The sequence below is a fragment of the Aquarana catesbeiana genome, linkage group LG01 (genome assembly GCF_042186555.1).
Source record: "Aquarana catesbeiana isolate 2022-GZ linkage group LG01, ASM4218655v1, whole genome shotgun sequence".
In the NCBI taxonomy this organism is placed as follows: Eukaryota; Metazoa; Chordata; class Amphibia; order Anura; family Ranidae; genus Aquarana; species Aquarana catesbeiana.
The window spans coordinates 555,684,692-555,699,657 of NC_133324.1; the positions used below are offsets into that span (position 1 = coordinate 555,684,692).

Sequence of the window (14,966 nt, forward strand, 5' to 3'; positions counted from 1 at the left end):
GATAACATGACTGACATTGAATTTACAATGTGGGACATATTTGATCTTATTTTATTTTTTAATAAAAAATGTTGTCAGAGATGTGGGGATGAGACCCATGTCTTTGTCAACATAAGAACAAGGTCCTTTGCCTGGGGAGGCCTGTTATGGTTCAGGAGGAGGACACATGCTCACCCCCCCCCCCCTTTTCTAGTCAGCCAAGCTGCATGCTTAGATAAGGGTCTGGTATGGATTTTAAGGTACCACGTGCTGTTTTAGTGTTTTAGTTGGGTTTTTTTTTGCATAGGGTACCCCCTTAAAATATATACCAGACCATTATCTGGTATAAGGGTCTGTTATACAGTAGATGACAGTAAATATAGGACTTTTCAGAGGCACAGTGTCAGGTGGTATCTCTCTCTGTACAGACTGTAATCTATCCCCATCTGCATCAGGACTGCCCAACACACAGTGAGTTTGTTAGTGGCTCAGTGTACATATTTCAGTTTTCACCAATCAGCAGCAGCAACAAATAGCTAATTTTTGTATTTATCCCCAACTACACTTTGTCTGCTCTAACACACACTGACAAAGGGCTGCTGGGAACCCTGACTTTTGTACATACAAAAACCCAAAACTTGAGAGAAAAATGTTGGCTTGTATGATTTCATGAGAAAGTGTCCCAGAGCACGAGTTAGCTAAAAAGAAATTTTGGCAAAGCTTTCTTTTCAGCTCTTTTGATTAAATCCTCAGATTGAACCATCCAATAAAGAAAGTCACTGCTATTAGTCTCTGAAATTAATCATCCACTGACACTGGTATATAAAATGCATCTTGTTTTTAACAGGCTGTAAATAGACAGAGCTGTAGACGTGAAGCTCCACCTGATGACTATGAAAACATATTTTATATATAACTAACTTAGAAAAAGAAACAAATATATATATATATATATATATATATATATATATATATATATATATATATATATATATATATATATAGGACTGAATTATCATACTTTCCTTTAAAACAGTAAAATGCTAGCCAAATAAAAAAAAAAAAAATAGTTGGGATTTTTATTTCTTTTGAACTTTATTACAACACTTAGGTGTGGAAAGAACAACAAAATTATCATTAATGTACACACAGAACCCCATATTGACAGAAAAACACAGAAGTGTTGACATTTTTGCAGATTTATTAAAAAAGAAAAACAAAACTGAAATATCACATGGTCCTAAGTATTCAGACCCTTTGCTCAGTATTTAGTAGAAGCACCCTTTTGATCTAATAGAGCCATGAGTCTTTTTGGGAAAGATACAACAAGTTTTTCACGTCAGGATTTGGGGATCCTCTGCCTTTCCTCCTTGCAGATCATCTCCAGTTATGTCAGGTTGGATGGTAAACGTTGGTGGACAGCCATTTTTAGGTCTCTCCAGAGATTCTTAATTGAGTTTAAGTCAGGGCTCTGGCTGGGCCATTCAAGAACAATCACGGAGTTGTTGTGAAGCCACTCCTTCATAATTTTAGCTGTGTGTTTAGGGTCATTGTCTTGTTGTAAGGTAAACCTTCGGCCCGGTCTGAGGTCCTGAGCACTCTGGAGAAGGTTTTCGTCCAGGATATCCCTGTACTTGGCCGCATTCTTCTTTCCCTCAATTGCAACCAGTCGTCCTGTCCCTGCAGCTGAAAAACACCCCCACAGCATGATGCTGCCACCGCCATGCTTCACTGTTGGAACTGTATTGGACAGGGGATGAGCAGTGCCTGGTTTTCTCCACACATACTGCTTAGAATTAAGGCCAAAAAGTTCTATCTTGGTCTCATCAGACCAGAGAATCTTATTTCTCACCATCTTGGAGTCCTTCAGGTGTTTTTCAGCAAACTCCATGCGGGTTTTCATGTGTCTTGCACTGAGGAGAGGCTTCCTTTGGGTCACTCTGCCATAAAGCCCCGACTGGTGGAGGGCTGCAGTGATGGTTGACTTCCTAAAACTTTCTCCCATCTCCCGACTGCATCTGTTCTCCCCCGATAGCTCAGTTTGGCTGGATGGCCAGCTCTAGGAAGGGTTCTGGTCGTCCCAAACATCTTCCACTTAAGGATTATGGAGGCCACTGTGCTCTTAGGAACCTTAAGTGCAGCAGAATTTTTTTGTAACCTTGGCCAGATCTGTGCCTTGCCACAATTCTGTCTCTGAGCTCTTCAGGCAGTTCCTTTGACCTCATGTTTCTCATTTGCTCTGACATGCACTGTGAGCTGTAAGGTCTTATATAGACAGGTGTGTGGCTTTCCTAATCAAGTCCAATCAGTATAATCAAACACAGCTCGATTCAAATGAAGGTGTAGAACCATCTCAAGGATGATCAGAAGAAATGGACAGCACCTGAGTTAAATATAGTGTCACAGCAAAGGGTCTGAATACTTAGGACCAAGTGATATTTCAGTTTTTCTTTTTCAATAAATCTGCAAAAATGTCAACAATTCTGTGTTTTTCTGTGAATATGGGGTTTTGTGTGTACATTAATGAGGAAAAAAAATGAACTTAAATGATTTTAGCAAATGGCTGCAATATAACAAAGAGTGAAAAATTTTAGGGGGTCTGAATACTTTCCGTCTCCACTGTATATATAAAACAAATTAAACACATTTTCTAATGATTTAATGTGCAAGAATTATATCATAAATACTGTACATTTGAAATGGATATATTATAGTAAATGTGACAAGATGTGTATTACGTGTACCTTGAGCTCTTCTGTCTGCAACTTGACAGAAACTTTTCCCACATTAAACTGCAAATTTGTATATTTTCCAGGTGGTATGGCAGAGATAACACATGTCAAGAATATCATACCATGGGTCAATATTCTTGCCACATTCCTAAGGATCTTGCTCTTTTCACACCATATGAAATTTGGGTGGAGGCTTCAAACAGACTAGGATCCATCACCTCTGACATAATAACCCTGGACATTCTTGATGTGGGTAAGATACATTAGAGCCTTCCCTATACCCCGTGGAACTTGAATTTCTTTGTGTTCATTTAGTGTGATAACTTCAGTGAACTGTATATTTATGTATATAAACTCCCAACAGTTATTGTGAGTTGAAAGAATGTCTGTCAATTGCTGACTTTTTTAATTGCTTCTGTGTATAATTTTACAGCTACTTTGAGTGAGCTTTTTATCACTAATGGTGATCATTAATAGTGACTACTTATAGTGTTGAAGTGATAATGGTTCTACTTTTTTATTTTTTGTGTTTTTATGTGCTAACAAAATGTGTTCCGTTGATACATTTGTATGTATTCCCTTTATTTGACTATGCAGTTATTGCATTAAATTAGCACCCTAATTTTCACTTTGCTAAAGTAAAAAAGCAAAGTGCAGTAACCCAAAAGCTATTGCGAAGATAAATATCATTGGTTGCTGTAGGCAAGGTGTTTGCCTATCACATGGAAAGAGAGTGGCAGCTCGCACACAACTTTTAACAACAGGTATCCACCTGAGAACCAGATCTGCTCACTCCAAATCTACCAGTTTATATGAATGTAAATGATAAACATGCTGTAGAGAATTAAAATATAAAAAACTGTTTTAGTTACATCACATCTTCTTGCTCTGTTTTACTGAAAAATGCAGGTATTTGATAAAAAGATATAAGGCTTGGAACTTCAAATGTTAAACTACTTTAAAGATCACTAAATTATATAATATATTGTTTTAAGATGACAGCTAAGCCAGAAAATCTCCCTGATTTCCACTCTGCTAAGGATCAGTGGAAACCAATACCTTCATGTTCGTTTAAAAAAAAAAAACATTTAGATTAATTTAGCCATGATGTTGATAATATAGTGAATAAAGTCCAACAATGCTTTAGCATTACTGAATTATTTATTTTTAATTAATATTTTTTTCTTAATTTATTTTTACTACATGTGAAAAAAAAACAGTAAGAAACTGTGTTGCATTTGTGTGTTTAACCTTGCCCTGCAACTTGCATAAATTAGGGAAAGCACATATAAAGCAATAGGCCACATTTTTTGCATGATTGATTTTCTGTCACCATACATTGTTATCATCATTGGCCTAGCTATACCAAACTATTAAAATAAAAAAAACATAAGAAAAATGTATACCGTAAGGTATTAAGCCTCCTTTCCACACGGTGGTGGTCTTTTTTTCACAATCACACATCCCAGCTCTTGGAATAATTCCTCAAACTAGAGGTTTCCATTGATGAACTTTACACCTTCAACCATATAGACTGGGACTATATATTATATATATATATATATATACAACTTTTTTTTTTGCACCATTTTCACAAGGGTTCCATTGATCCATTTATACTTATATATATTTGTTGTATCAACTTATCTATTTCATTTGTTTAATCCTCAATGTCATTGGGACCCAAGATCCATACTGTCTTTGACACATTACATCTACACTTTGTTGTTTTTTATTTTATACCGCAAGGTATTAACAGAGAATTTGTGTTTTTTCTCCAAGTTTTGGGGAAATAGTACCAAATAAAAGGCAAAACACAATACATTTATTATACTTTTAATGTGTTATTTAGGAGACTTGTATAAAAAAAAAGCTAATATAGCATTCACAAGTTTTTTTTTTTTTACAGCCACAGAATTGAAGCAAAAAGAATTATTATACTTTTATTCCTTTTGTTTGTATTAGGCAAGAAAAAAGGCTTGCCTGGTATTTTTTCATTAGGTCAAACTAACATATTAATATAAAGATGTATCACAGGTTGCATCCAGGGCCATTCTACATACTAGATCAGTCTTTCCAATATCTATGTCATAAAAAAGAAAAGGCAGGATAGTGCAGATCTCAAACCACTTTTTAAAAAAAAAACTTGTGAAAATACACTCACATGGTGGAAAGGGTAAAAGGGCTTTTCCACTATACAAAAACACCTCAGCAAAATGGTGTCCTAGCTCCACCCTAGGTAATGACGTTACCACCCACCTAACACGTTCTGCCCAATCAGCTTTCTCTCTACTACCAATGGAGGGTGGGGGGATGGGCACTAAGGGATTTTTTTATACAGAATTTATTTGAACTGTCATGAATGGGTTAAATTCATAACTGCTGTGATTCATATAGTGATTCTGTGATTGGCCCACAGCTATCACATGGTACTAGGTGCTGTGGTTGGCCCAAGTACCGTGTGATAGCTGTGAGCCAATCACAGCATCACTATAGTAATCACAGCTGTCATTAGGGTTGCACCGATACTAGTACCGAGTATTTTCCTGAGTACTTGTACTCGGGCAAATGCTCAGATGCCTAATCCAATACCTGGGCAGTCAGGGGATGATCGGTGCGGCGGTGGAGGGAGTTACAATTACTGATCTCCCTGCATAGATTTCAATAAAGTAGCTGACAGCCGCTTCTCCTCCCCTCTGCGGCTTCCAGCTGCTTTATTTAAATCTATACGGGGGATCGGTGCTTGTAACTCCCCCCACTGCCACACCGATCACCCTGACTGTCCCTGTATATTCCTGCTGTCCCCCTCTGTGTAGTCCGGTCCTGTCCTCCCTCTGTGTACTCCGCTCCTGTTCCCCCTCCATGTACTCTGCTCCTGTCCCGCCTCTGTGTACTCCGCTCCTATCCCACCTCCGTGTACTCCTCTCCTGTCCCCCCTCCTTGTACTCCGCTCCTGTCCTCCCTCCGTGTACTCCACTCCTGTCCCCCCTCCGTGTACTCCGCACCTGTCCCCCTCCGTGTACTCCGCTCCTGTCCCCCCTCTGTGTCAATCTTTCAGGATGGAGAGCAGAGAAAGGAGCCAGTAAATCTGTCAGATCCTTCCTATTCCGAATGAACAGAGTCAGTGATCACTGACTCTGTCCATTCATAACTGAGCATCGTAAACTGTGTTTACGATGCTTCAGTTTATGAATGTAGAGGAGCCTCTGTCTCCTGTCCATTCAACTTCAGTGCAGCTGAAAAAAGGACAGTGGAATATGCGTCCTCAGTCCTTTTCTGTGTCTCAAAAGGGAGATGTCAGGGGTCTGTGAAGACCCCTGATATCTCACCAAAGCCCCCCAACAGGGCTCATAAAAAAATAAATAAAGAAATAAAGAATTGTAATAAATAAATATTTAAAATTTTAAATTGTAAAAATAATAAAAAATAAAATAAAAAACACACTGACACCCCACCCAAGTATCGGTACTTGTACTCGGTCTTAAAAAAGTGGTATCGGTGCAACCCTAGCTGTCATGAATGAAATTAATTCATAAAAGCTTTGTTGACATTGTGATCATGTGATTGTATAGCAAGTGGTGGACACAAGGGTCATGCGAGCAGCGTGCTGTACACCCCACCTCGGCTGGATGAGATACATGTACATGATCCAGCCTGCCCATGCCGCCCTGCTGCAGCAAATGCACCGTGGCCAGGTGGCAACTGGGTAACAAATGTTTTTCATTTTTTTATCCACCACTTGGTTCATAAATTGCATTTGCCACTATGAATTAGCTAAACAGTTTTCCACTATATACTGTATACTACTATATCACCTTTTTATAGGTTTTGCAAATTTCTAATAAATTAAAAGCTAAGAAATAAAAATGTATGTATCCAAATCTTCCAGAAATCAAAAAACAATTTGCCCCTTCCCCCATCAGGCACACACACACACACACATACACACTGAAAGGAAAGATAATATTTAAATTATCTAGAACTGTCCATTGACACACAGGCATGACATGACTAACCTCAGGCATCTGTGCTGGCCAGCACTTTTTGGGGGAAAGGTTAGGATTTCTTTACTCCCTGACTTAGGGACCACACAGAAAGTGAGGCTGTTTCTCTCCAATAGGGATGGGCGAATGGTTTGGCCCGAGCATAAGTTCGGGCCGAACTTTCGCTGTTCGGACGTTCAACAAGCAGAACTGACCACAATGCATTGCGGCGCTGAACAGTGCATTGCAAGCCCTGATTGGCTTAAGCAGTGAAAGCTTCAGTCAACCAGGGCACAGAGCACTGTCAGAGTCATGATTGGACACTGTCATCATGACTTTATCCAATCATGGCTCATTCCCGTGCCACAGTATAAAAGTATTCTGTCAATGGCAACCATTTTCAGTGTGATTTCGGCGTGGAGAGAGATAGAACAGGGCTCTGTTTAGTTAATTAGTTAGTGTGCTATACTGTGCTATTTTGCTTCAATTGTCAGTGTAGAATATTAGTTTAGTGTCAGTCTAGGAATAGTGTGAGTGTAGTGAGGAGGACTATCATTCAGCTTTGCATAGTGTGCAGCTAGAGTAGGGACAGCTCAGATAGTTTCACTGTAGTGTAGTGAGAACGTGTCATTCATACATACATTCGTGTAGAGTAGAGACAGCTCAGATAGTTTCAGTGTAGTGTGACCGTGTCAATAATCTTGACATTAGTATATAGCTAGAGTAGGGACAGTTCAGATAGCGTCAGTGTAGTGACAGTTGAACATCGTCTATTTGATTGCGTTACTGCCAGTTTAATGCCATTTACTTCTGTGTGCGTTACTGCCAGTTTAACATCATATACTTTTGTGTGAGTTACTGCCAGTTTAACGCCATATAGTCCTGTGTGCGTTACTGCCAGTTTAACTCCATATAGTTTTGTCCGTTACTGACAGTTTAATGCCATTTACGTCTGTGTGCATTACTGCCAGTTTAACACCATATAGTTTTGTGTGCGTTACTACTAGTTTAACGCCATATAGTTTGTGTGCGTTACTGCCAGTTTAACGCCATATAGTTCTGTGTGTGTTACTGCCAGTTTAACGCCATATAATTTTGTGCGTTACTGCCAGTTTAACGCCATTTACTTCTGTGTGCGTTACTGCCAGTTTAACGCCATATAGTTCTGTGTGTGTTACTGCCAGTTTAACACCACATAGTTTTGTGTGCGGTACTGCCAGTTTAACGCCATATAGTTCTGTATTTGTTACTGCCAGTTTAACGCCATATAGTTCTGTGTGCATTACTGCCAGTTTAACACCATATAGTTCTGTGTGCGTTACTGCCAGTTTAACGCCATATAGTTCTGTGTGCGTTAATGCCAGTTTAACGCCACATAGTTTTGTGTGCATTACTGCCAGTTTAACGCCATATAGTTCTGTATGCGTTACTGCCAGTTTAACGCCATATAGTTCTGTACATCACTGTACATTTGGCGCATTATGTTGCAGTATATTATAGTGTATCCGTGGAGTATGTCTGTGTAGTGTGAGTACTCAAATTAAAGTGCACCAAACACCTCTTACATTGATTAAAGTGCTATGTACAGGTTTCAACTTCTTCTTTACATTTGCTTATAAGCACCCCCCCCCCCTCCCTCCCAATAATGTCTGAGAGGACAACAACGAGAAACAGATGTTTCTTTCCTTGGCACTGTAAGGAGGCCAGCAACAAATGTGTCCACAGGCAAAGGTGGACGTGGTGGTCAGTCCTCAGGCAGGGCATCATTTCCTCTGTTAATGAGTGTGCATATGCTATCCAGCCACAGCATGCAGAGGAGGTGGTGGACTGGCTTACTAAACCTTCCTCATCCTCCTCATCCTCTGTCATGCAAGCAGAGACAAGTTTGCAGTCCCCTGCAGTTGCCAGAGTGGATAAACTTGCCTCCTTGTCCACATATAGTCCTGCCATAGCCCCAACATCAGCCATTGAGGAGTCAGCTGAGTTATTTGACCACAGCATCAGCCACTTGGTCCTTGATGATGCCCAGCCATTACTGGATTCAGATGTTGGTTCTGAGGTTGAGGATGACAGGAACATGAACCTAGAGAGAGGGAGGAACACTGGTAGACAAATTGGCATTCATGTTCCCCATGCCGCAGTGTATTGCCAAGCTGTCTCCAGTGGTAATGATGAAGATGAAGGAGATGGAGATGATGATGATGATTATGATGAGGTCACTGAAGGTCACTGAAACTGAAGGTGAGGAGGCACAACCTCAAGGAGGCCAACATCAAGAAAGAGTAGAGAGCAGCCACCCTATTCCATCACATTATGCAGCTGTTATCTCCCGGCCCACTCCCCAAAGCTCAGCTGTCTGGGCCTTTTTCAGCACACTGCAAACACTGCAAACTGTGTCTCAAGCACATCAAACATAGCAAAAACACCAACCATTTGGGTACCACATGCTTAACAAGGCATTTAACGTCCAACCACTCAGCCCATTGGCAAGAGCAACTAAAAGCCACACAAAAAGGGCACAAATCTGTCCCTCCTCCTCCTTACCCACTTCAGTCTGCCCCTGCTATACCGAGTCATTACCTCTCAGCAGCCTCCACTGACAGGGATGATGGTATAGCACAGGGTGTCCCAGGTCCTAGCAGCACATCTGCCAGCAGCACACCACCAGCTGTAGACTGTAGCCATCAAATTTCTCTGCCCCATTTGCTGTAGCAAATGCCCAGCGTCTAAATGCAAGCTTGTCAAAGCCGTTGGCTCTCCAACTTCTGCCTTTCTGCCTGGTGGATTCTGCCCCCTTCCGTGAATTTGCATGATGTGCTGTACCACAATGGCAGGTTCCCAGATGCTACTACTTTTCACGTAAGGCCATTTCATCTCTCTACCATCACCTGGAAGGGAATGTTCTGGCATCATTGGGCAAGGCAGTCAGCTGTAAAATCCACCTTACTGCTGACACGTGGTCCAGTAAGCATGGACAGGGACGATATATTTCGTTCACGGCACACTGGGTAACACTGCTTGCAACTCGGAAGGATGCAGGACAGGGCTCGGTGCTGCAGCTTGTTGTGCCCCTGTAAGGGCTTACCTAGGTTGGAGTAAATGATGCAGAGATGTATGCTCACCCTTGCAAATACACACAGCCCACAGTAACAGGGTAATAAGCTACCTGGGCTGTGAGTCTGTGCACGGGGGCTTGACAGGAATTTGCCAAAGGATAGTCGAGGTAAAGCCGTAGTCAGGGATTCCAGAAGACAGAATAAACGATAAGCAGAGCCAGGGTCTGAAGCCGGAGTCAGTCTTGGAATGCTGTAACTGGAACACAGGAATACTGGAAACTTATGCAAAACAGGAAACAATGAATTGACAAAGCCCTCAGAGTGAGGCAGTGTTTTATACACAGCTGATAGGATAAACTGCCTCAGCTGAACCAGGAGTGACAGGTACTAATTGCAACAAGATCCAGAGTATGGCCTCAGTATTTCATGAAGAACTAGGCAAAGCTGGAAAGCAGGCTGAAAGGAACTGAGGTGTGGCTCAGAGGCAAAGTAACAGGAACACTAAACAGGCAGTCATAGGTTCAATACCTCTTTGAGCCACTTGGGGCATGACCATGCCTGGCCATCTGCATGGCACAGTAGGGACCATGACAGCCCCCACGTCCCCTTACAGCTGGTGGTGATGATGCCAGACCTGTGAGCTCTACCCCTCCTCCTCCGCCACCTCTATGCCCTCCTCTGCAGAATTGTCCAGGTACACCAGGTACTCCAAGCGTTTAAAGGGCTATTCCCAGAGTCAGGCTAAAAGGTGCCATGCAGTGCCAGAACTTGCCCAGTATGCTATTGAGTTGTTGGGCTTCCCTGCATCCAGCGTGCTTTTCAGAACGGACATTCAGTGCTGAATGAGGTTTCGTTACTGGCAGAACAGGGACGTGTGTGTGTGTAAACCCCTATAACAATTGTATGCCCAAATTCTTGCATATAAGCCTTCACAATGGGCACTTTTGATTTTTGACGTTCGGGTCCCATTGACTTTAATGAGGTTCGTTATTTGGGTCCAAACTTTTACAGTGTTGGGAAGTTCTGGTGCAAACCGAACAGGGGTCTGTTCAGCCCATCCCTACTCTCCAATGGAACTTAGATGGCTATAATAAAAACATTTTTTAGTAGGATTGTGAACGAATAGGAACTCCTGTTGGGTTTTTCATTTTAGGTATAGTGTGGTGCTCTTACTGCTTCTTGTTAGGTTTAGTTTAGGTTTTTATTCTGTCTGTTCCCCAACTGGAAAGATTTCCTTAACTCCATGTCCAGGTGACCCACTTGAATCAAGCTAAAAATAAAAGAAGAGCTTTGAATAGATTTTCACCATAACTTTAGCACATTGCATTCTAATAACTACTAGATGCTTAATTGCTTTTAATTATAGAAATCCTTTTTTAACCGTGGCTTATATTCATACTTTCTTTCAATTTTCTATTGCTTTCCATTTTCTTAATTTCATTGTTCTTTTATTTAATATGCCTTTTTACAACATTGCTGTATTTTGCTTTGCTTATTTTTTTTTTTGAAATAAAAGTTTAATTCAATTTACATTTTTCGATATAATGGCAAATACAATAGTACCTATGTCTTATTTTTTTTTTAAGCCCAATAAATATAGTTTTAAAATCCATGTAATTATATCTCTAATAAAAATTAATGGACTCCATAAGTAATCAAGTAACAAAATATCAGTTTTAACTGGTAAAAATGTAAATTGTTTAATAATTCAAACTTACAATATTTATTGTAGGTGAACCTGACTAACAACTAACCAAACGATCAGTTAATAGGCTGCCTTATCTAATGAGTTAATAATACATTCAATGAACAAATTAAATAATTTTCTTAACTAATTGAGTAAAATAACATAAAAATAAATCTAAACTAAATCAAATCAATCATATCAGTTAGTACCTTTCAATGACCAACAAATCACACAGACAGCTATCAAAAAATATTCATTTTATTTGTCTGATTAATTACTGTTTTAATGAATGTTAAATTGTTGTGAAACGATGTAACAAATTACTTTACCAAAATCTCATGGCAGTGCGATTTGCATTTAAACATTGAATTCATGTGTACCTGGCAACTAATAATTAACCTTCTACTGAAGAAGATCTATTACGAGTTACAAATAATGCAATTACAGTATTACTATTATTACTTCATTACCACATACCTGTAAATAATTAGTGGAAATAATACATGAGTTATAACTCCAATTATAAATTAGCAGATGAGTTCAGTGTCTTGATCATTTATAAAGTCTCTGTCTCTGGCTTCAATATGTTAACAAAGACACTGTAAAAAATGGATATCTGGATCATATATACAAATACACTGTGGCTGCTTTACTAAAGAAGTAAAGCATTTTGAAAGCTTAATAAATGAGGTGAAGCTGTACTGACTTCATTTTTTTTTTTAAATTTCCTTGCACATTACTGGGTATTCTTTGCAAAGTGAATTTTTTACCACATATACAAAGGAAAGTTATATGTTCCTTGCAAAGTTTAAATTCACTTTGGAAAGTGACCATGCTCTACTCCTTCAGTATATCAACCACATCCAATCAGCAAAAGGCTCACCACACATGCTACAATCTGACTGTACAATCTCCTTGCGATCTACCAACAACTATGTAGTGCAATGGATAGATTAGGTAGGTCCTTATATTAAATGGTGAGGTAATGTGGTGAGAAGCTTAATTTGTTCCATCTGACACATAATGTGTCAGACGGCTACAAAATTATAGATATTGATAGAAATATACATTCAATATATTCACAGAGAAAATATACCCTCTTTTTACTGTATATAGATCCACAACTGATTCAGAAAACTTCTTTCTGGGAAAAGATAATCCAGAAGGGTGACAGGTTCACAAATTGACAGTGGTCTGGCCCAAATGTATAATCAGCACTCTTGGACTTTGGTATGTGCTTTCTATATGGATACAGTATCATTAACAGGAAGTGTCACAGGCACTTGATGAAGGGAGTATATTAAAAAACGAATAAACAAAAATGCAAACATAGGGCATACATAAGGGAAACATAGGGCATACATAGGGGAAACATAGGGCATAAACACGAGGTAAACAAAATATGGTATAATTTCTGCCTTCATAGTGAACAGAATTTGTATAATTTTTTATTTTTTTTGCCATAAATGTAAATGTTTGGATGTTTATGTTTACTATCTGGTGTACAATCAGCAACAAAATGTAGCAATGATGTGATTGAGCTTTACAGACTTCTGTCAAAATTCCAACCATGTTTGACTTATTTATGCAGTCACCACAGACCCACCATCAGATGTTCATGTGAGTCGAGTCGGTGACTTGGAGGATCAACTGAGTGTTCGATGGAGTTCCCCTCCTGCTTTAAAGGACTTTCTGTTTCAAGCTAAATACCAGATTCGATACAGAGTAGAAGATAGTTCTGAATGGAAGGTGAGAAGAGCTTGCTGAGTGGCTGAGTCGCATTAGAGCAATGAGTTATGCCATTTTGACATTTGTAGTGTATATAAGACATGCATTTACTGCCCCTTTCACAGTTTTAGCCTTTTGCTTAATTTTTTTATTATTATTTTTTTTTAATCATATAGAATTTGCTGGTACTTTACAGCAGATTACAGCAGTGGAATCCACAGTTTACAAAGCACATTTTTGTTGCAATGAAAGCATAGCAGATCATGCTTTCTCTCTCTCCGTTCCCCACTTTTTTCCCGGAACCAAGCCTATCTCTGAGTTTCCCTGCTGGTCAAATGATCACAATCCTCTGTTACATGTTTGTGTAATTTTACAATTTTACATGACTCTGTATTGACCAATTTCCACATTAATGGTTGTTTATATTATCTCAGTCACTTACATGCTAATGCTAATTTATGAAGTGGTCCTTTAAGGGCCTCCCTTCGAAGCCTTGGTTTGTAATACGTTGAATGCAAGGAGAGTGTGCTTTGAAAAACGTAGTTGATACTGCCGTACTCTACTGTAAGGTACTGTGAAGATGTGTTACTTAGGCCCGGTTCACACTAGTGGGACTTGAGTCGCACAGAATCATATGACAAGGAAAATAACATTGTTTTCAATGGTGCCCATTCTAATCAATGCAACAAAGAATGGGTGCAACTTTGGAAAAAATTCCTGCGCTATTTTGGTGCGATTCACAGTGTGACTTGGCCAAATAGAATATTCAAAGGTGCATTACATAATTACACTTTAAATCACATCAAAATCGCATCCCAGTACTGTGAACACCAGAATCACATAGGAACGCAAAATTTTTGTGCGACATGTTGCAGAACGTACTTTTCCTGCACTGGTCTTTGGTGTGAACTAGCCCTTAACCAGTATATGACTGTAAAATACCTGCTAGTGTTATAGATGGCTGCTGGTGCAGGGTGAGCATGGTTAAAACATTTTAACTCTTGCTGATATTTTTTATATTTATTAGAAGAAAAGTTAAATCTGGGCAAATCTACCTGCATAGATTCGATTGCAGTCACTATTTGCATTCAGTGACATTTGCCGCATGCTCCCTTAATAAATTCATAGTGCTAAAAAAAGCAAAGCTAATGGCTGCCTTCAAATATATGTGAGGAGGGTCCACATCGGCTGGCTGTTGGCATCAAGTGGACATTCACATATTTATGTTTTTAGAGGTACTCCACCACCTTCTCCTGGCCTGATGCCTGCTCGCAATCATATTCCTGGCCTGAGGCCTGTTACCCAAAATAAATAAGGCTTGTTTAACACAGGCTTCAGCTTGCAAAAGAGCAGTGTGAACAGCAAACATTTGCAAAACATTTGCAGAGCTTTCAACAAGCTTTGTTGAAGCTTTTAAAGTACGATTCAGCTCCAGTCTGTAAATGGTAAACACAGATTGCTGATTGTCACTTTAAACGAGCTGCTAGCAGGCTTCAGCACTACTTGAAGTTTGTTGAAAGCCTGCTGAATCCTGTTAGCTTGTTTAAAGTGACAATTAGCACTTCCATTAAGATCTGTGTATAACATTTGCAAACAGAAGCTGAAGGTTGCTTTAATCTCCCTGGCGGTAATCCCGAGTGTGGCTCGGGGTGAATTTTCATGACCATAAGCGGTAACCCCAAGCCATACTCGGGATTGCATTGCAGGATGCAGGCAAAGTTACTTACTCTGTCCTCAGGATCCTGCGATGTCTCCCCGCTGTGTGTGCGGGCTGTGTCCTCCGCTCGATCTATCACAGTGC

The 14,966-nt window shown here is 39.8% G+C and overlaps 1 protein-coding gene across 4 annotated transcripts in view; it reads left to right on the plus strand.

Moving 5' to 3' along the window:
- Window positions 1-14,966, plus strand: part of CRLF1 (cytokine receptor like factor 1) — a 240,440-nt gene that overhangs the window by 142,717 nt on the left and 82,757 nt on the right. For all 4 annotated transcript variants that reach the window (XR_012235660.1, XM_073595878.1, XM_073595987.1 and 1 more), the window contains exons 4-5: window positions 2,795-2,964; window positions 13,029-13,186. Coding sequence is in view for 3 of the 4 variants with exons in the window: in XM_073595878.1 (XP_073451979.1) it covers window positions 2,795-2,964; window positions 13,029-13,186 (328 nt within the window). In the remaining variant the exon portion in view is untranslated. The remainder of the gene's footprint in view (window positions 1-2,794; window positions 2,965-13,028; window positions 13,187-14,966) is intronic.